The 20,287-nt window shown below is 38.6% G+C and overlaps 2 protein-coding genes across 2 annotated transcripts in view; one reads left to right on the forward strand and one right to left on the reverse strand.

Annotated features, from left to right (window-relative positions):
• The window catches only part of LOC308177135 (uncharacterized protein), a 302,639-nt gene that overhangs the window by 255,271 nt on the left and 27,081 nt on the right, over positions 1-20,287 (reverse strand). Inside the window, exon 2 of the mRNA XM_080553912.1 lies at positions 7,052-7,165. Within this exon, the coding sequence (XP_080410038.1) occupies positions 7,052-7,112 (61 nt within the window). The 5' untranslated portion in view covers positions 7,113-7,165. The remainder of the gene's footprint in view (positions 1-7,051; positions 7,166-20,287) is intronic.
• On the forward strand, positions 1,867-19,911 carry LOC308177129 (homeobox protein CDX-1-like). Its single transcript, XM_080553897.1, has 3 exons — positions 1,867-5,043; positions 14,222-14,367; positions 18,075-19,911. The coding sequence occupies exons 1-3, from the start codon at positions 4,611-4,613 to the stop codon at positions 18,327-18,329; spliced, it is 834 nt and encodes a 277-aa protein (XP_080410023.1). The 5' UTR covers positions 1,867-4,610; the 3' UTR covers positions 18,330-19,911.

The following is a 20,287-nucleotide window of genomic DNA, read 5'->3' on the forward strand; positions in this document are numbered from 1 at the left end:
TGATAATGGTTGAGATTTATTATCACATAATAATTAAGAAGGGAAAATAATATTTTATAATGCAATTAAGTCTACCTTAAGTGCCTTTTCTAGCCTTAGTGCTGCTGTTCATAAAGAATGAAGAAAGTCTGCATGTATTCAATAAAATGTATGTTATGATTTTAGATGCTATTTATTGTTTTTTGTTTAGCCTTCATAAATAAGCCCCATTATTTGCTCTATAATATGTGCTTCTAAAAATCAAAGACAAAGCAGTGTCATTTCTAATGTGCCAGACCTCCACTGGACTCCTCTAGCAAGTGAAACTGCAATATAATATACAAGGTAGTTTTCAATCAAGCCAGATATTTTAGATCAGAATCTACCCTTTTTCTCTGCTACATTATAGTCAAGAAAAGCTGAACAGGATACAGAAGGTTGGGATTACTATATCTTTCAAAATATAGGGAAAATAAAATTAGGAAAGAGACTGATCCCTGCTTTCTTACGTCGTCTTCCACTCTCAATGGGCCTCTCTTGTACTTGGCAACTACTGTTCCTGCACAATGCACTAAAACAATTTTTTTTGTGAAGAGCTTTATTCAGAACAGCAAAATGAAATTCAGAATTGTCAGTGCAGGATTATTAACAAAACAGCAGAAAATCACCAAATTGGAGACAAAGAGTTCAGAATTCAAAGTACATTGGCAATTTTCTTTAAAACAGGCTAATATTCTGAATCAAAACTCCTCCCAGTTTGAAATCCACAATTTACTTCCAAATTCTAGACTTTGCCGCATGTAGTATCAACGTACACACAAATGTTGGGCATCCGCTGTGCCATGAAATACCTATTGAATGTCTGTGTGAACCGCGATTTTTTTTCATGTATGAATGTACTGTATCAGTATATTCTAATAGATATTAAATGTTTAACAGCCAGCTCCACACAAAATACACATACTAGGAGGAAAATCTTTCACAGGAGAAACTGGTTGTGGATTAGTTATTTTCTGTTCTTCTGTTTTACCTCTAATGTCAAATATTTGTAATTTTAAACATTTAGTTTCATTTCAAAACTAACTTTCAGAGTTTCAAAATGTTACCCTACATAAATAATTCTTGTAAATAAGTGTTCAATAAAAATGTTTACGTATCCTTTTCATTGAGTAGGACCTCCAGAAAAACATAGCAAGTATCAAAAACAAAAAGAACAGAATCACAGAATCGTCTAGGTTGGAAGAGACCTCCAAGATCATCTAGTCCAACCTCTGTCCTAACACTAACAAGTCCTACACTAAACCATATCACTAAGAACATAGAGAAAAAAGTAAGCATAAGCATGAATGTTATCCTCAACTTATGGAACAGAATAATAGTTTTCCTACAGAAAACAATGAATTTGTTTTCTATGAAACTGGACAAGACAATAGGCTTTATTCACCTAAATAGTGTGCTTATTTTGTATTCCAAATTCTCTACACATATAGTACTGTGTAGACTTTATAGATGTAACAACTGACTCGAGAAAATTCTGGTCTTCCCCACCCTCCCCCCAAAAAGGTTCTGAGTGAAGAATGGTGTATTTACAAAGGATTTGGTATACATATAGACTGATCTCCCCAAAAAGACACCTGTTATGGATATTCTTGCTAGAAACTATGAAAAGCAATTCAAATCCAAATATTTTTGTACTCTGTGTTTGCTTAAGAGCCTATGAAAATGTTTAGTTTTACATGGACTATATCAGCATTATTATTTACCTACCACCAAGAAGCTGAAAAACATGTATGTCTAAAGATGTGCTTCACCTAGTAGGCTAGATTCAAGTGATACAAACGAAAATTTTGGTGCTAACTGGAAGCAAAATATAACTTCCTGAAATGGGATCAACTTAAGGAATTTGAAGAAAGCACATTTTCCTTCTTAGTGGTCACAGCACTTGGCCAGAAGAGTAAAACAGTATCAGTTTAGAAGTCATATGTTATAAAGTACTTTCTTGAAGCAGTATGGAACAAGGAAAAAAGTCCTCTCCCATGTCAATAAGGACATACTAGTTTAAAGTGTCAAAAGATGTGTGTCATAATTACTGCTTTTCTAATAAACGTGAATAAACACTATTTTACTTTTTCTAGTTGCATAAACCAAACTATACCATTATAGAAAAAAACGGAGCAAAAACTTTTCTCGTGTAGTAATGTTCCAATGGATTACAGAATAGGATAGAGAATGTTTGCTTGGCTGTAGTTTGGTGTATCCAACATTCCTGGACGTTGAAGAAGGGCACATCAAGATCTAAACTATGCAGTGAGACCCCAGCTCTTCAGCAGTGTTTCCAGCTGTTGGTATATCAGGGAGCTAAGGCCTGCAGGAAGAGTTTTGTCAAATGAACTAGAATATCTTCCAGACAGCTGGAGGGCTACAACTAGTGCTAAAATAAATGAGCAAATGCTGCTTCTTCCGTTAGCTGATTTATTGGTACACCTGCATTCAGGAGAGGTTCAGAAATGCTTCAAAGGATGCATCTTCAACAGATTTGAAAGGGAGGAAAGGAAATCAAAATCAGGTTAAAACAAAGTTGTAACGAATCTTTTTTTTTGTAACTACTTGAGGGCTACCAAACTACCTCACTGGTCACTGATGTGTGTTTCTAAATGATTGAGTAAAAGGAGTGAAATACTCTAGTAAAAAAATCCTAAGGTATATATAAGATCATGCTGCAGAGTTTAAATCCCGTTGCATTGGTTAACTACAGAAACAGGCTGTCCAGACACCCCAAAATGTAGCTAGATTAATATGATTTATTTTGCTGATGTAGGAGGATTAAGCTGTTCAGACACAATGCAATAATTAGTGACTTCCCCAGATCTGGTGAGTCCACCCCAGCAGCTGTACTTGGGCATTCTGAATGACCAACTGCTGCACATCTGTAAACTGAATACAGCTCACATATGCAAATACAAAAAAGTTTCTGCCAACCTCCCCTACCTAATGTTTTTAAAATACCTTTCAACAATCATGCCAGCAAAACATGCTCCTTCCAAAGCTCACAAAAAACAAGACATGCAAGAGCACAAGTTTTACAAAAGCACACAATATGAAAATCTTAACAAATACTGAAACAATCACAGAAACCTGTGCTTCACCAACTAGCCATGATATTAAGAGACAAAAGATTTCCAGAAGCACAGCTAACCACCTTGTGATTACAGCCTAAGGACACCATTCTCACAAAAGGAAACAACAGTGTTGTCAGGTGTGCAAAGTGATTCTTTCCTCCTGAGAAGCAGGAGGAACCTGTAAGTTCAACTGGTGTTAAAGTGCAAAAGACACTCAAAGAAAAAATACACTTCTGAACAAAGAAAAAACTCATCATACTTTGCACCTGTTTAAGAAAAAAATCCCTTTAACAAGTTGGTTCATTAATAAAAGTGCAATTAAGTACCACATCATTAAAGGAACAGGAATGAAAACAGTAAATTCTCATTAAGAGACAATGCTAAGGTATCTATCTCATTAAAAAAAAAAAAAATCAACACTTTCTCCCCTCACTCCTGGTTATATATAATCTCTTAGGAACTTGGTACTTACTAACATAGGGTTGCTCCTGAAGTTTAAGAAACTGTTTTTTTTGTGAGCTAAAAAGCTAGAATTTGTTCCCATATTTCTAAGAAAAAGTGCTACTTATTGTGAACAAACACAGCAATGAGAACAGAAAAACATTTAGGGAAAACTACTACTCATTTCAATATCACAAACAAGACATAAGCATGGGGAAAGTGACAAATTCTGCATTCTCTCAATAACAGACTCTCTTTCTGTTAACATTGTAAGCTGGAATAGAGAAACTTCAATCACTGTGGCAAGCAGGCAGCTCATGAATAGGCTTGCTAAAATCAACAAGACTATTCGTATGAACAAATGCTCAAAATGACTATGAGACTTCTTATATATCCTTTGTAATGTTAAAATCAGCAGGACTACTGTGGTTTGCAAGTGCTCTCCCACATGCACTAAGAGCTGAAGGCAAGAGGCGTGCTCATGCAGTTAAAGACTGAATCAGTCCTCTGTTTTCAGATAAAAATATTACAACACATTCTAACAACAGAAATAATGGATTCGCAGATACCAGGCTTTACCTAACTATAACTAAGGCCTGAAGTTAGATTCTGATGTGCATTGCTCGAGTAAAATACTACTTTTACTGTCGGAACGGTTATTGGTTAACTATGTATGCAATTCTGCTTGAAGACCAGGAGATTTCAAACTACATTCAAAAAGTATAGAACCAGGATGGTAATACATAAAGGATCTGTGAGAAAGGAAGCACTAGAACTAGCAGCAAGGTGGGGTTGCCTGCATGGTCAGCCCTTCATTTGAATGCAAATGTAATTTTGGGGCAGGCAGTTATCTGTGACATCAGGCAGGACCTTAGTAAACTGTTACCACCAGCACCTGGTAAAACCATTGTTAATCATGTGTAGTAAAGGGACATCAGGGCTAGCATGAGTCATTTATAGAGCCAGTCAGGGCTAGAAAAGACAGAGAAAGAAAGAGGAGGGGAAGAGAGATCAAACAAACCCTGCGAGGAGCAGGATGTCCCAGCAAGACAAAGCCAGGCTGTGAGCATCATGTATGTGAGTTACCTTTTGGATAAAGAAACCAGCATGTATCCAGGACCTGCAAGGTGCAGCAACAACAACCTGCCAGTGCAAAACTTCGCATCTGCTCCCCCCTACTCAGACTACATGGGATACCACCATGTGCCAGCCCTGGACAACCACGGACAGCCTGCGGGAACCTGGGGATCCCACTATGGCCCACAGAGGGAGGACTGGAACGCTTATGGCCCAGGACCTTCCAGCACGGTGGCTGCTGCACAGATCAATGGCTCGCCTCCTGGGCAGGTCTCCTACAGTTCTGCTGATTACAGCTCCCTCCATCCTGCTGGATCCGGGGGGTTACCTCCTGTAGATACAATTAATGCACAGCAAATCTCTCCCAACAGCCAAAGGCACAGCTCTTATGAATGGATGAGGAAAACAGTACAATCCACTTCTACAGGTATGAGGGCAGAGAGGCTATGCTGAGATGCTATTTCTCTGTTTTGGGTGGTTGGTTTTGTGCTGAGTTGTTGTTGTTGCCGCCAGGTACCGTGTTTTGAGGAAAGCATACATTTTTAACAACAACAAAAAAAAGATCCTAATTGCTCTGAACAATTCTCTTGCTAGCAGTTAAATATTGGTTCTATATTTGGATGTTGTTTTTGATCAGCTCATGATTTCTTATTTCTTTCTTGACGTTTACTGATGAAACAAATGAAGAGCAGTGTCCTTTGACAGTGAAGTATTTTCACTTAGGATATGTTAAAAAAGTGACATCAAATAATTGCTTTTAATAGTGGTCCTATAGATTTAAAGGAGGAAGCATGTCTGTAGAAAGAAATCACGATGAAAGTATCATATTTCTCCACCATCTATATTGTTTGTTTTCCTCAACTTCTAGAGCAGATATGAAAAGTTCAAGTAAAATACATATAGTATTGGGGTTGGAAAGAAACCTTTGTATTAGATACAACCTCTTAAACCTCAGAACACTGAAATGAAGTGTCTGCAAGATGAGAGGCTTTAAAAACAGGACCAAAAAGAAAGAAAAGGCTTGCCACACTTTGTAGCAGCAGTTCTCAGAACATGCAGAAATATAAAGATCTATGGTAACACAATCAGTTAATATTATGATGGGTCAACCTCTGATGCGTATGAGTGGATGAGTTAAAGAAAAAAAGCTTCAGTCACATTTAACAAGTAAAAATAAGTCATGAAGCCCGAGGAAAAGACTTTGGTTGTGGGAAGCAGGGAAGTAATACAAAAAATATATAACTATTAAACCTACTTAAAACAATTCTGTTCCTTGCATCAACAGAAAAAATAATAATCAAACAAGGAAGGAGAGAAGGAAAGGAGCAAGAGGGGAAACTGCCTGAAAAGAACACAATCCGCTATAAAGTAGCTGATCCTCTGAGGTCCTGAGCAGCTTTTACATGCACAGACATCAGTAGGAAATAAGGATGCTCAGTACCTCCCCTTAAGAGATGCTCACAGGATTTTAGTGTTACATCTCAGGAAGGTTCCTTTCCTTTCAGCCCTTCTTCCCTCCCAGCTCTGTTCCACACATGCCTGCAAATGATGGTTTTCAAAGACAGTACTGAATCAATCTCTGAGAGGGAAGCAATTAATTTAAAAACATGCCCTGCAAAAATGAAAGCAACTAAACAGAAAAATTGTCTATATTAAAATAATGCATCTAATGTGTGTGGACAGACTGAGCCATACTTACTCCTGCTGAATACAACTTTAGCTCATAGGGAGTCCATAGAGGACAACCGAACAATCAGAGTACGTTGTTACTCTGGGTGAGTAAAAATTGTGGCAAATATAACAAATATAGGTTGTGGGGTGTTTGTTGTTTTTTTTAGTATCCATGTCTACCTATATCTAGTTGCTCTTCATTGAATGCTACCTAAGGAAAGATAAAAGAGGGGGGCCAATCTCGCAAAGACAGTTTACTTTTGAGTAGTCCTTATTTATACAATGACATTTCTCCTCACAAACCCTATGATTTACAGATGGCAGCATACTTGCTCAAAAAACACTACTTCTCATCTCATCTTTACCTACCTGCCTCTTGTTCCTGTGGATTTAAACTGCAGCTTTACCCCCTTCTGTCTCTTTGGAAAAAAACATTAGGAATTTCTGCAAGAGCAGAGGAATTACTTCTGTTGTTTATTAGCTATTTTTCTTCTCTGTGAAACAGATATGAACTGTGATTCTTAAAGATGGAAAAAATGAGGTTTAGATTTACCTGAAGTCACAAAAAAATTATAGAAATAACATTTATTATTTGTTCATTACTTGTTGCAATATACTAGTCATCAATAATATGATTTCACTATGGGAACAATTATTATTAATACAAGTAATTTTTGCAAGATGTTCCTGAACATCTTCAAGAAACGCTCCTGTAATCGTATCCCTTTAGGATCAGGAGAGATTCCTTCCATGGGTTTACTTACATTGGGTAGTCTGACTTGTAGCAGCTACAGAAACAGGGCCCAGAATCAATGACATTTCCATCTCCAGGGGTTTCACGGTTAGCTTCTCTTACTGGTGCTTTGTGGCCTCACAACCTGACAAATGACAAACAAAACACTTGACTGAAATTTCTGTCACTGCCTCATATCCTATGGATCTTTTCACATTATTGTTTAAACAATTTACACGGAACAAAAGAAGAATGATTTCAAGTTAAATCTTACTGTATGTAACTTTAAAAACATCAAATATAAAAGCATGTCTTTACCTAGTATTAAGTAAAGCTCATGAGATTATGCTACTTAAAACCACTGGAAGATCTCAGTATTTAATGCAAGACTGTCATGCTGACTTAGCAGCGCTGGAATGCATTTCCCACAGAAAACACCTAATCAGGCTTTCATCCACCATTCCCTTTGGTTGGAGAATGTCTGAACATCCCTCTCTGCAGCTTTGGAACTGGAGGGAGTAGGACTTGATCCTAAATACAATGCACATAGGATCCAATGCCTGGTCACTGAATTCCTGAGGGTGTTCAGGATACAAGAGAAAGCAAGTGTGTTTTCACTCAGAAGGCTCGAAGGAGGAAACACTGGCTATTTAGTATTTTCATTCAATAGCACCAGTGGAAAAAGACCCTTCTTTAACCCTTACACTGCCCATCTCCCTTCCTAAACTACCATTGTGAAAGAGCAAGCAAAGCCAAGGCAACTAGCAATTGCAACAGAGGAAAGAACAAAGCCACAGCAACTAGGGATCTGAGATGGCAATTCACGTACACACAAAGCATAATTACAGGCAAATTCTTTGATGGAAAGTACAATAAATCCATCTTTGACCAAGTTACAAAATCTACTTCTATTGATTTCAGTATTTTTACAGAGGTATGCAACCCTGCATATAGGATGAGACTTTACTTTTAGCCTTTGTAAGGAAATAACATACACCTGCATAAAACCATGCCCAAAATAAGATTGAATAGGTAAGCACCAAGCAGTTTCAGCAACAGTGAGAAGTAGCTCACAAAGCTGAAAGTACATCTTCAGATCTAAACCTATATTACCATTAAGGAGAGAGGGAGCAAGTACAGAAACAGAGGGAAACTAGTTATGAGCAGAGACTTCTCCTGTACATGACACCACCCCAGTCATTGCTCAATAAAAGTTTACTCTGACAATTTTTCTGATTATGATGACAGGTGCTGACAGCATCATTACCCAATGCACTGTAAATCTAGAAGGAGGAAGAAGTTATATCCCCTCAAATCTAAGAAAGAGAAACAAGCCTCTTAAGAAGCTATTCCTGCAAAATTTTGAATTTCTAAAGAACACACCCCTAGGAAAAAAAATAAAAAGTAAAATCAGTTAATTGCTTGCTTCTTAGTATATACAGTGATGGGCAATGGGATTTTTCCTGACCTTGCCACTTAGACATCTGCCTACGCTTTTGGCCACTTGTTCCCTTCTGCCAAACAAAATGCACCCAGAGCAGTGTGACCAATCATCATTTAAAGGTGACAGAAATGATTCTGCTTTGGGTTCAATTATTTCTGTATGACAGAGATGAATAGTTTACACTAACAAAGTGAAGGACAGAATTTGGCAAGAGCTTTATTACAGAATACCAGAATGTACTCCAAATTGAAACTATTAGCACTTTAAATAGGAGTCAACAGCATAGAGGGGAAAATCCTGCCAGTCCATTGACAGGTTCTGATTCTATGATACTACTTTGTCCTTTTCTCCATGAGTCATCTGAATACGTACAACAAGAAATTATGATCAAGACCCGTCAGAAAATACAAACACAGAATTTCACCATGCTTCACAAACCTTCATGCATCCACCTTCACAATAGTCCCCCTCATCTCACTAAGACTTGCAGGAGGAAGACGATTACTCACACTATACAGAATCAGACCCATGTAACATTTTCTAATAGAATGGCAGTGCGTATTTTTAAATTAAACTCTACAGAACTTCATGTGCAACACACTGTCCTTCTTCAAGACTCATTTAAATTACTTTTGTTTCACAAATTCAATGAAGTCAGTGAAATTTCCCTAGGGTGAATATGGCCCTTTCATTTCCTAACTTTTAAAGTGCGTGAATATCTGCAAATAGTCTCCCCCTCGAAAAAGAAAAAAGAAAAAACCAACACACACTCTGGGGCCTGAGCTCCTGTGGTCCTTACCTTCATTACAACTGCAAAAACTAACACTAATCTCTCTCTTAATACTGAGCCAACCTAAAGATGTAGAAGTGAACAGAGCATATCTTCATGCCAGAAAACTGTTTTACATTTTGAGCTGACTTGCGCTGACCTCCCGCTATCCAGTACAGACATTAACTCCCTCTGAAACAATATTAAACTATTGAAATTATGATTCTTTGTAGGTTAATCTGACACTGTTCTGTACTACAACATTTCCTGTCTAAATTAGGTAGCTGGTGGATTTTAGGAACAATGTCAATTTTGGAAGATGAAGGATTTTCCTGAACAGTTAAGAGACAAGGCACTGAAAAAGGGGCCAGGGCTAGTTCTCATGCTAATTTATTTTACTTTGTAAACTAGTTGTGAGGTCTGATGGTGGCTTTTTTTTCCTCCTTTCCTGGCCTACATTGTCTTCAGTTTTGAGGCCTATCTGTCATATTGAGGCAACAGACCCTTTTAACACTTCTCTTTGCTTTGATATGCAGTCTTGTCTCTTCCTTCTCCCTTTTTTCTTCAGGAGTTATATTGCCGGAAAGGGTGATGATTTTCACAGCAAATAAAGAGGCCTTCTCCTAGCTTTATTGTCTTCAGAAGAAATACTCTGTGAATTTTATGGCCAATGGGAAAGCTGTTCCCTTCCCCCAACTCAGAACTTGGCCAGTCACAAAAATTGCTGAAGTGGGTGTGATAGAACAGGACTGTTAGAAAACTTTACATGAGATAGTTTAAGCCTGAAATGTCTTATTTCTCCTTATTCCAAAGGCAGTCTTAAACAGTCACCATGGGTAAAATTGGTTTTTTTTTGTTTTGTGTTTTTTGTTGTTGTTGTTTTTTGACAAAATTCACTTTTCTTAAATAGTTCAAAAGCCGAAAATCTGCTTCTCTAGCACAGAGGCAGTCATACTGCAAAGGCAGTTACTTCAAAGCTCCTTATTTTTTCTTCCACTGAACTACCACTAAACCCTCCAACCACTTGCAGCTCCATGGTATGACTGGCCACGACAACACTTTCCTAATAAAACTGATAATATATTGCTGATTAAAATGACAACCTGTCATTAATAAAAGATTAAGACCATAGAAAGTTAAATGTTGTTCACTCACCTGAGTAAAATACGCAGGATCTGACTAAAGGATTGGATTAAAACATTAACATTTATCATTGGATCATTAAATTCAGTCATCATCTACTAAACAAGTCTGAGAAGTGAAAAATATCCTTCTGCTGTCTCTGGGGTGAATCCATTAGTTCTACCTCAGATTTTACTCAGGTAATACTAAAATAACATGCATTGCTGTAAATAAAACCAGTAGGTAGTCTGCAAGATTCATGGCAGAATGCACTACCGTGGATCTGTTCTGTCTAACAGATGAAATTCAGAGGCTAAAGTCCTAAACTGTTTAGCAATAGGTTTTTAGTGCTGTTGTTTGTTAACCTTGGAAAATAAATAAAAATGTATTTTGCCTTTGAAATCAAATGACATATGCAGAGTAATTCCAACCCAGCATCCAGGAAAGGCATGTGGAAGTCTCTCATTAACATCAGGACCTTACCCATGTCTCGCTAGGAGTAAAACACGGCGCTGCCAAAACTAGAAGCACCTTCTCAGAAGACCTCAGATTTCTCAGGCTGTTGTTGACTTTTAGGAAGAAAGTGTTCTCCTTTTCCCTTTCCATTTTTAAAAATTACTTTGTTACCTTACTTTAAAGAAATAAACTAGGTGCAAAAGCTCCTAATCTTCCCTCAAAAAGGAAGAAGAAATTATAATTTCTACTACAAAATAAACAGAAAGGTAACTCATACAACAATGAAAGATTTTATGGAAGTTCTGTTTTCCGCATACATTTAATTTCTTCAGTTTAAGAAAAAAAAAAAACAACCTTTACTACTCAAATAAGGGCTTAAGCACTTAAAATCAGAAATAGGAAGGTATATCTCAAAGTTTACCACCTTGTTTTGGCAACAGAAAAGCTTCTGATATTTGTCTATGGCTTCTGAATGACAATAGAGCTGAAGATAAGATCACCTTGTTGCTCCTTTGTATACTCCATCTTAACAAACACAAAGGAGACTAAGGAAACATTTTAAATATTTTGTCCCACAGAATGACCCCAAACTTTCATTTGAAGAGGAAAATCTTAACCAAAAACCAGACTAGAGAGATCAAAAGCTTAAAAAATTTCAAATAAAGCATTAAAGCACCACAGATGACCATATGTTAAACAAACAATTTACACTTCGAATGAATGAAAACAAATGTTCTACTATTTATGTGGACTGCACTAAACTGCTGTTCTTCAGGGACTTTAAAATTCTTACCATAATATTGCAAAATTAGCAGCACTTTTCACTTGATTAGCAGGGTAAACATAATTGGGCTAATTCTGCTTTTCACTACAGTTCTGCCATGGCAGAAATGCTACTGAAATGAGAGTGTCTAACCTAGCCAAGCACAGCAGAACCTTCACAGGGAAGTTAACAGATTTGGGTGAAGTGTTTCTGGCTGCACGGAAGGAGTAGAAACCCTGGCAAAAGCAAGCAAGAAACACAAAAAGGCACAATTTATTTTTCCTCCTGAAACATTCCAACTAAGCACACCGATGACCTCAGGACAGTTTAGAAATGCCCGTATCATTGTAAACTCACTATTAATACATAGTGCTTTCCCAGGGTTGAACAGCACGGAGTGCGGAAGCTGAAGGACCAAATTCTGATGTAGACCATGTTCTACAAGCCCAGGAAGAGTCCTAGAGAAAGCCTGTCCCATAGGGTGATCCGGTTATTGTCCACAACCAGAGGTATAACAATATTTGTTTACAGCACTGCAGTGCCCAGGATTTCCAATGCTATACAGTGCACACAGCTCTGCATCCAGGATCAATACAAACCATACAGAAAGGATCTGTACCTGAAGAACTTCGTAACATAAATAGTACCAGAGTGAGCCAAAAATTCTTACAAGTAACGAAGTACTGGTTGTCAAATGCTGGAAGAGAAAGGAGTGACATGGTTAAGTCATTACCATGTGGTGTACACATGTAGATAACAAGTGGAAGGTAATGTTAACTTTATACATGTTCAGCTATGAAAACAATGAGACTTTATTCCTCCTTGGGCATGCGGGGGAAAAACATTAACTCATGAAACAAAATCATGAATTAAGGGATAAAGTACTTCCAGATTCTGCTACACTGTTGTAGACTGAATTCTGATCTCTGGGTGCTACTTAAACTTCAAAAGCAAGGGAAGCTGGAAGGATGGGCTGGGCAGAAATCAGGCCTTTGATACTGCTGATACCTGAAACCTCCAGCTATTCTCTCCTGCAGGGGGGAAGCTGGTTGCTCTGTGGTGGCATGCCATAGTGACCTACTCAGAGACTGAAATTTTACCAACGCCTGTCTGAAAATCTATTTCAGTGATCTCCATTCAAAATTAATTACTGTTATTATGAGTGAAAGTGTTATGAATCTGAGTCTGAGATTTTTATTTTTTTTGGAAAAGTTGGGCATGCATACTTTTTTTCAGAAAAAAAAAAACAAACCTCTAAGACAATAATAAAGTGCTGTTGTATGAAGCTAGGCTACATCTGCAGCACTACCAGGCTGTTACAGGCAGCAAGCCACAAGATGCCTCCAGTTCTGTGCACGATCTGAGAGAACCTGGCTCCAATGGTGTTGTTCTCACCTACTGGGCAGGGAGATTCACAAACTGCAGTACTGCTGTGGAACACACTGCCAAAACTACCAACTACAAATACATTCCCTGTCCCAATTCACTGAGGAAATATTTACATCTGAAGAACTGTCCAGATGAATATAGACAGACAAGAAAGCAGAAAACGAACCAGCAAGACACTATTAGCAAACCCTGTAACGTTGGTCTTAGCACAAAAATGATCTGATCTTTCCAAAATGTAGGAAGACCTCAAAGCAGGGCTCAGGGGCCTTGGTTTTAAGCAGTTGTTGATCTCCAATATTTTGATTGCCTAAAATGGGTATTAACAATAGAGAAGAGGTGAGTGAGAAAGAAAGCATCAGCAGCCTCTCTCATTCGCAATTCTGTTTCACTACTGCCAACATCTTCTGTCCCTACTAATTACCCTGTATGGAATCGATAAGTTTCAGCTACTTGCATCCATGTTCACTGGCTCACATCATTTGCTGTTACCTTTTAATGACCCAGATACTGCTGAGCCATGTCTGCTTCAGTCAGCTGTACCCACATCTGAAGCGATGCAGCGCTGCTGCTTGCAAAAGAACAGATGCTGCCGTTCTAGCCTTGTTGAATGTCCTTTGTTAAAATAACTGCTTTCCTTTCATCTTTTTTTTTTTTTTAATTAGCTGTCATCTGAAAATCTCTATTACTATTCCTTGAACTATTATCAAGTTGTGGATAGATAGTGCTAGATTTGAAGGAAAAACATAGCCACCAAACTGCACTAACAACCACAATATCAAATGAGTATTTCTAGCAACTGGAACTGAGGAAGTTTGGAAGCTCTCAGCATTTTCTATGCAGTTAAATATCCTCCACATTTCTCTCTAAATCAGGTGGCAGTTTATCAGCTTTAAGAACAGAGAAACAGAGCAATTCAACACTATGCAGGAAGCCTGCATCAGAGTTAGGAACAGATCCCAGGTTTCCTGGCTCCTCATTCCTAACAAGAACACCTTCCCTTTCCCGAATGTTAACCCAAGGATAGTAAAGAATATGAGCACCAGTTTACCATCTATTTACTAAGGAGCAAACCCAAAATCTGGTGGTATGAACCTCGTGCTGTAAATCACGACTAAGTCCGCTACAGTCAAGGGAGTCACTTGGGGTAAGTGCATAGTCTAAAATACCCACAAACGTTACCAAATGCAAAGTCAGATATTTTATGTTACTGAAGTTAAAAAATTCTAGCTTGAAGCAATGTGTTCTTCTTTCAAAACAGGTAAAACAAGAACAAGAGAGAAGTACCGAGTGGTTTACACTGATCATCAGAGATTAGAATTAGAGAAGGAATTTCATTACAACAGATACATTACAATCAGGAGGAAGTCTGAACTTGCTGCAAACCTAAGACTTTCCGAGAGACAGGTAGAGTATGGATCACCCATTCAGAGTTTCCTTTACATTTATTATTGCTGATGAGGAGATAACCACACCGGTTAAGAACACAGAAATGCTAATGCCTCTAATAACCAACATGACCGGGTTCCCTTTGCAGTTAAGGAACTCAAACTATCCTGCTGAATGGCCTGCCGGCTTGCTTTCTACTCTTTTCTAATGATCCCATCAGCTCTAGCTCAGCTCACATGATGACAGCAGAGAGCCGTGCAACAACACAAACACGAACACCAGTCCAACAGCCTTGTTCTGAGAAAATATCAACAGAATGCTGCCCGGAGGTCTTGGTTCAGCTGAGGCAGTGGTAGGAGGGTGAAAGTTTGCAAAACTTCCAAGCAAAAGTCCTGGTTCTGCTGAAGTCAATGGGAACTCTTACTGATTTCAACAAGGTCAGCCTTAGCAGGGGTGCAGCTACAAAATATAAGTGATGAATTCACTTATGTTCAGGACACTGAAGGTGTTTGTCTCCTTCGCTACCTCCAAACTTTCGTTAATAATTTCCTGCACTCTTGCTGCTCCTTTCCTCCCTATTTCCTCCCATCCCTTCCAAATTCCCCTTGCATTCCCACAACTTAAAACAATCCTTCCAGGCCAAAAGATAAATACAATTTGCTCTGGAGCCATTCAGTGCCATGTTCTTCACTCAAGCAGTTGCAGTGCGTGTGCCACCTCCTGTGAGAGCAAAGCAGGAACCTGGCCCCTGGCTCATGCAAACCAAGATAAGGTACCAAGCTAGATCTTCCACAAAGACACTCGTAAAATGAGCTGAGCATGTGTTCTGTCCCATTTGACTGGGGAGTTTCTTGATGCCGTACACTGAAGGAAGCAGTGATCTGCAAAATTAAAAGCTTTATTAGAGGATCTCCATGAACAGATTTCGGGGGAGAATATGCTCATTTGTTGGCCTATTCGCAACATGAATAACTAACACCACACCATTTTCCTCAGTCAGTTATTATTCAGTACCATTCATTGAAGATTATGCCTGAGTCACCATTGTTTTAAGGGCTCTGTTGAGCAGGGACAATTCAAAATCCACCTAGTTGTAGCACTGTGCATCCCTCTTGCACTTGTCTTGCACACCACACACACACTGGAAGAGCTTACAGTAATGGAGAAGCAAATACTTTGTAAATACTTCTCGATTTGTTGTTGAATGCAAGTATATATTGAAAATTACAATTATTTCAACTGGGTATAAAGAACATACTATTTGTTTTCTGGCTGGCTGCTTAAATCTTAATAATGACTTCATTATTAAGACTGAATTTAAAAATGAAGACCCTCTTCTGTATGCAGCCAACAATATTTACGTGAAACTTCCCTGAGGGGTGATAATTCCTGATAAACCTTTTGTTAGCAGATTAGAAGTGGTGATACAAAAAAGCACAACACATTTTTTGTCATGTAGCAGGGCTTGTTTGGCATGTTAGCAGGGTAACATGGCAAAAGTTTTTGCAATATTTGCTCTTCATCATCAATATTTCATAAATCAAATTAATTCCACTGCATAAAGACTGCATCTCTGAAGTCACTCTTGAAAATTTAAGATTAAGGAGGAAATATCTCATCTATACTCCCACTACTCATCTTTCGCACAAAATTAAACTCCATTGGATGAATATGGCTGAACACACACTGTCCTATCCCAAGCTGCACTGCACTGAATCTAAAACCTGAAACACTGTCTAAAAAAGCTTTTTTTTTTTGTCCCTGACTATGCCAAAAATCCCATCCAGGACATTGAAGAGATTGTCTCAAGACAGAAGGACAAAGAAAAATGCTTAAACAAGAAAGGAAAAATGTGATATCTAGTACCAAATAAGTGGTATAATGAAGGATTTCTAAAATAGAAAGGATACAGAAATAAAGAGATGGTGAGGAGAAGAAGAGAGAAAATTAGACTTCAAGGGGAAGGGTTACTTACACAACTGAACAGTGGAAAAAATACTGAAAGAAAGGAGAGCAACAGGTAAAGAACAACTCAGATGCAATTGATCATGTTGGCTTTTAGTCTAACATTACAGATTTGTATTTACCTGTGTTTGGTAATTGGTATTCAACCTTGAAATGCCTACTAAAACATCTCTCTGCAGCACTGCTGCAGGTCTGCACCCCTAGTTTAAAAACAAATCAGAATAAAACTCTAAATTTAAAGCAGATAATGCTGAACACAGAGGGTAATTCTGAATCAGATGTTAGTTTGGGTTTTAGGTTGTTTCATCTTTTCATGCATTCTGGCAAACAATGGGCAAAGCACAAAAAGCATAAAAATTACCACAGCACAATACCAATGCAGGATATTGGAGAGTATTCGAGCCAGGTTTAACAGAACATCATTTGTTACTGAAGTGATATTCCAGAAACTACGACAAAAAAATGAACTGACAAGTGTTTGAAACGATAGCCTTGGACTTAAGGAACCTGAGTTCAAATTTTTACAATTTTTACGTCCATCTTAAATCTTCACGTTCAGCTGGAAAATGGGAATAATAATGGCTCAAGAATAAGCACATCAAGATTCCTTAAGATGTTTTGCGGGACTTCACCACTAGGTTTCTTTTAGTAACCACAGATATTACCACTTCTTACTGTTTTACCCACTTTCTGATCATCGCCTAGTTATCCTTTGCTAAGCAGCTAGAAAGGAAAAGAAAACAAATCAGTATTTCTCAGCAAACCACAGATTTGGGGGAGGGGGATTATGCAACATACTGACAAAAGTGCTTCCTTTGTCATCTGAACAGCAAAAGAAAAAACAACATGTCTGAATGTGATAGCTTGACCCATTATGCAGACTACATATAACATGGAGCCATTTCCAAGGATAAATAGTAGGCACACGCTTGTTTAAACTCAGCGCTGGGAATTCATGCCCAAAGACATTTCAGTTGCCACAGAACAGTCAGTCTTTCACACCTGAACAAATTCTGCTGTATTACTTGTCAGCTTCATCTCATATCCTCACTTGTTCCGTCCTAATCAAAAAACATGAAACTCTTCGACAGCTGCTTCATCTCTTCCCAAAGATCGCATTTCTGTGACAGAGCAGTAACTATGATATAAAGTTACGGACTGTGTGGGAAACAGCAGCAGATTCTGGCTCCGTCTACACAGGCAATAAAAGGCACTTAGCTGTTAAGGCACCACTTCCATAACACTTCGAAATAACGTGTACCCATGGTGACATTCTGCTCAGAAGTTTATTTCCATTGGCTTACACAGTGGAACAAAGGAATTAATGTTCAGCATCCAAGCAGGAAAGCTTTTGTGCCTCAGTGCACAGGCCAATAACAAGTTTTGAGTTGCTCTGGCTTAGGACGTACAGTTTTCAATGTAAAGATACTCTCAGATTCTTTTGGCCGTAACTGTGATGCATGAGATTTTGTTCTATTAGATTTTGTACCCCAAAAAAAAAAATCAAAGCTCATTCCATTAAGAAATACCTCCTAAGAATAACACTAAAAAATTGTTTATCAAGCTAAACAACTTATTACCAGATAGGAAAGATTACCTGTGTGAAAAAAGCAAACAGCTCTGTTGTCTCCGTTTGCTACTGCCTTTCTCACTGGTCCTCATGCAGTTGATTTCCCTCTTATGCCCCTTGAGTCTATACACAAAGGACCACATTGCAGTCCATTAGCAATTGAAAAAAAATTTCCTGTGCTTCTCTGCAGGTGAAAATCTGGTTCCAGAATCGCAGAGCCAAAGAAAGAAAATTAATGAAGAAGAAAATGACTCATTTTGACGGCAGCAATCTTGGCTCTATGCAGAGTGACTCTGGCTCAGTGAGCCCAATGCCAGCTCCTGACCAACAGACTCATTCAGAAATGTCCAGTTCTTTATTTCCACCTCCACCTCCTCCACCTCCGCTTCCAATGAGTGGCTTGCAGCACAGCGGGAACCTGCAGCAGGTAGTGGCCTCTCAGTAAGGCTGCCTGAAGAGCTACTGCTTAACTAACGCTATAAACTACCAGTACACAGAGCACTATGGTATGAAAGAGAGAGGACATCTGGTGCTGTTTTGCAGGAGTCCCCAGCATGACAGTTCTGTGCACGTAAACTTCAAGTTCAGTAAATCAAGAGTCACTTGCCAGGTCTGCAGGATAGTGCGAGTTCCCAAAGGCAATGGAGCTGTTGTGTGCCAGGAGTCCCAGCTGCAGAGAGCCTCTGCGAGAGGATGCCGTGCTGCCCGTGGCACAAGGCAAGCCTCCCTCCAGCCACGCAGCAGGTGGGTAGGCACTGGGAGGGAAGAGAGCTGAGGACTAGGCATGGCCATCTGTTACCTTATGCTGCAGACAAAAAAAAGGCACAAACCAGACCTCAAGCAATATGACATTGCTGGGGCATTAACGGTGGCTTAATGCCAAGTGCTCTGTGCCTCGCCCCTCGGCAAGGAGTATATTCCTTCTCCTTCAATCTTCACACAGGTTCCAGGTGCCAGTCTCACTTTCTTGGACTCTACATGTGGATCTTGATAAGCGGAAACCTGTCTTAAATGTTTTGAGCCACTTGATAGAAAGCCTGGGTTGTGGTGGCTACACTCAACTGTGTTTTAAGTGCAAAACTCAAGGAGGAGCTTTTGGAAATTTTTTGGTTTTGAGAGGTATGATTTCCAATGCTCCATATGCTGGTATAAACATGCACTCAGTCTTACCATAAACGTTTCAAAAACATTCTGGAAATGTGAATCTTGCCCTGAGTTCATTTTTGTTAGAACAAAAATCAGGTTGAACTCATTTTGTATCCTAAACAAATAGTAAAGGGGGGGGGGGGGAAATCCTCTTTAAAATTGTAGGTATTTAAAAGAGTGATTTCATTTTATTAGACAGCATAACCCATGGATAGAGATGCAATAATTGCGCTCAACTAATTTTACATTTGGACTGCTTTTCAGAACTCTTGTGACATTAAAAAACGCTGAAAAGCTACATTAACAGAAGGTAAAGCAAAAATATTTTACCTGAATACAAGCTCTTGCCAATTTCTAAGTGGCACCTAATACTCAGCTCCTAAACCGTCATCTGAGGATCAAAATAGGATGTCTCAATTCCCAAAGTGACGATCTTCTCTATAATACGCAGAATGTGGAAGATAATCACCACTTAAAAATAATCCAGATACCTACTTCCTGAGTTGACTACCAATTGCAAGTTCGTATCTTTTGGCTCCAAAGGGAACATCTTTACAGCACCCAGGTAATTTGGAAACTCATACTGCCCTTTGTCAAAAGGGATTCAGAAATTTAGGATGCTTACCCTCACAAATTTCCAGCAAGGTGTCCTACTAAATATCTCCAACACTGTTGCAAATAAGACTTAGAAGCATTAAGTCATTTAGGCACTACATTCTTTTTGTTTTTGTGTTGTTGTTTTTTTCTTAATTATAACAAATAGTACTATTAGATCATCAAAATGTTCGTAATGTAAAATTACTTTGTATATACAGAACATTAAAATAAATGACTTTTTTCAAAAATCTTTTTCCAACGTGATATCAGCTACTGTAGCAAGTGAACATGAAGATTTTCATGAACACTGTTACTGAATTGTAATATCAAGTTTAAAAGCAGGATTGCAGTAAAAATGCTTAGAAAAAGTAGAGAATGGCAAAACCAGGATGGTTCAGGGAGCTGGCAGTTTTCACTGTTTCTTGGTTTTACTTACCATTTTCTGGTTGTGAGAAGGGTAGCATGAAGTAAGAGTAAACTTAAAATGGATGCACATCTACACTGTAAAATTCCCACTCTTCCCTTTCATTGTGCTGCCAGCAACAGTAGGTTTAAGCTTTGTGTTGGTAAGACAGCCAAACGAGATGAAGAAAACTACAATTCAAAGTTCAGCAACAGATTTCCACACATTATGGAAAGTAGAACGTGACAAATGGCACT

The sequence above is a fragment of the Anser brachyrhynchus genome, assembly GCF_964034855.1.
Source record: "Anser brachyrhynchus genome assembly, chromosome: 13".
NCBI lineage: Eukaryota > Metazoa > Chordata > Aves > Anseriformes > Anatidae > Anser > Anser brachyrhynchus.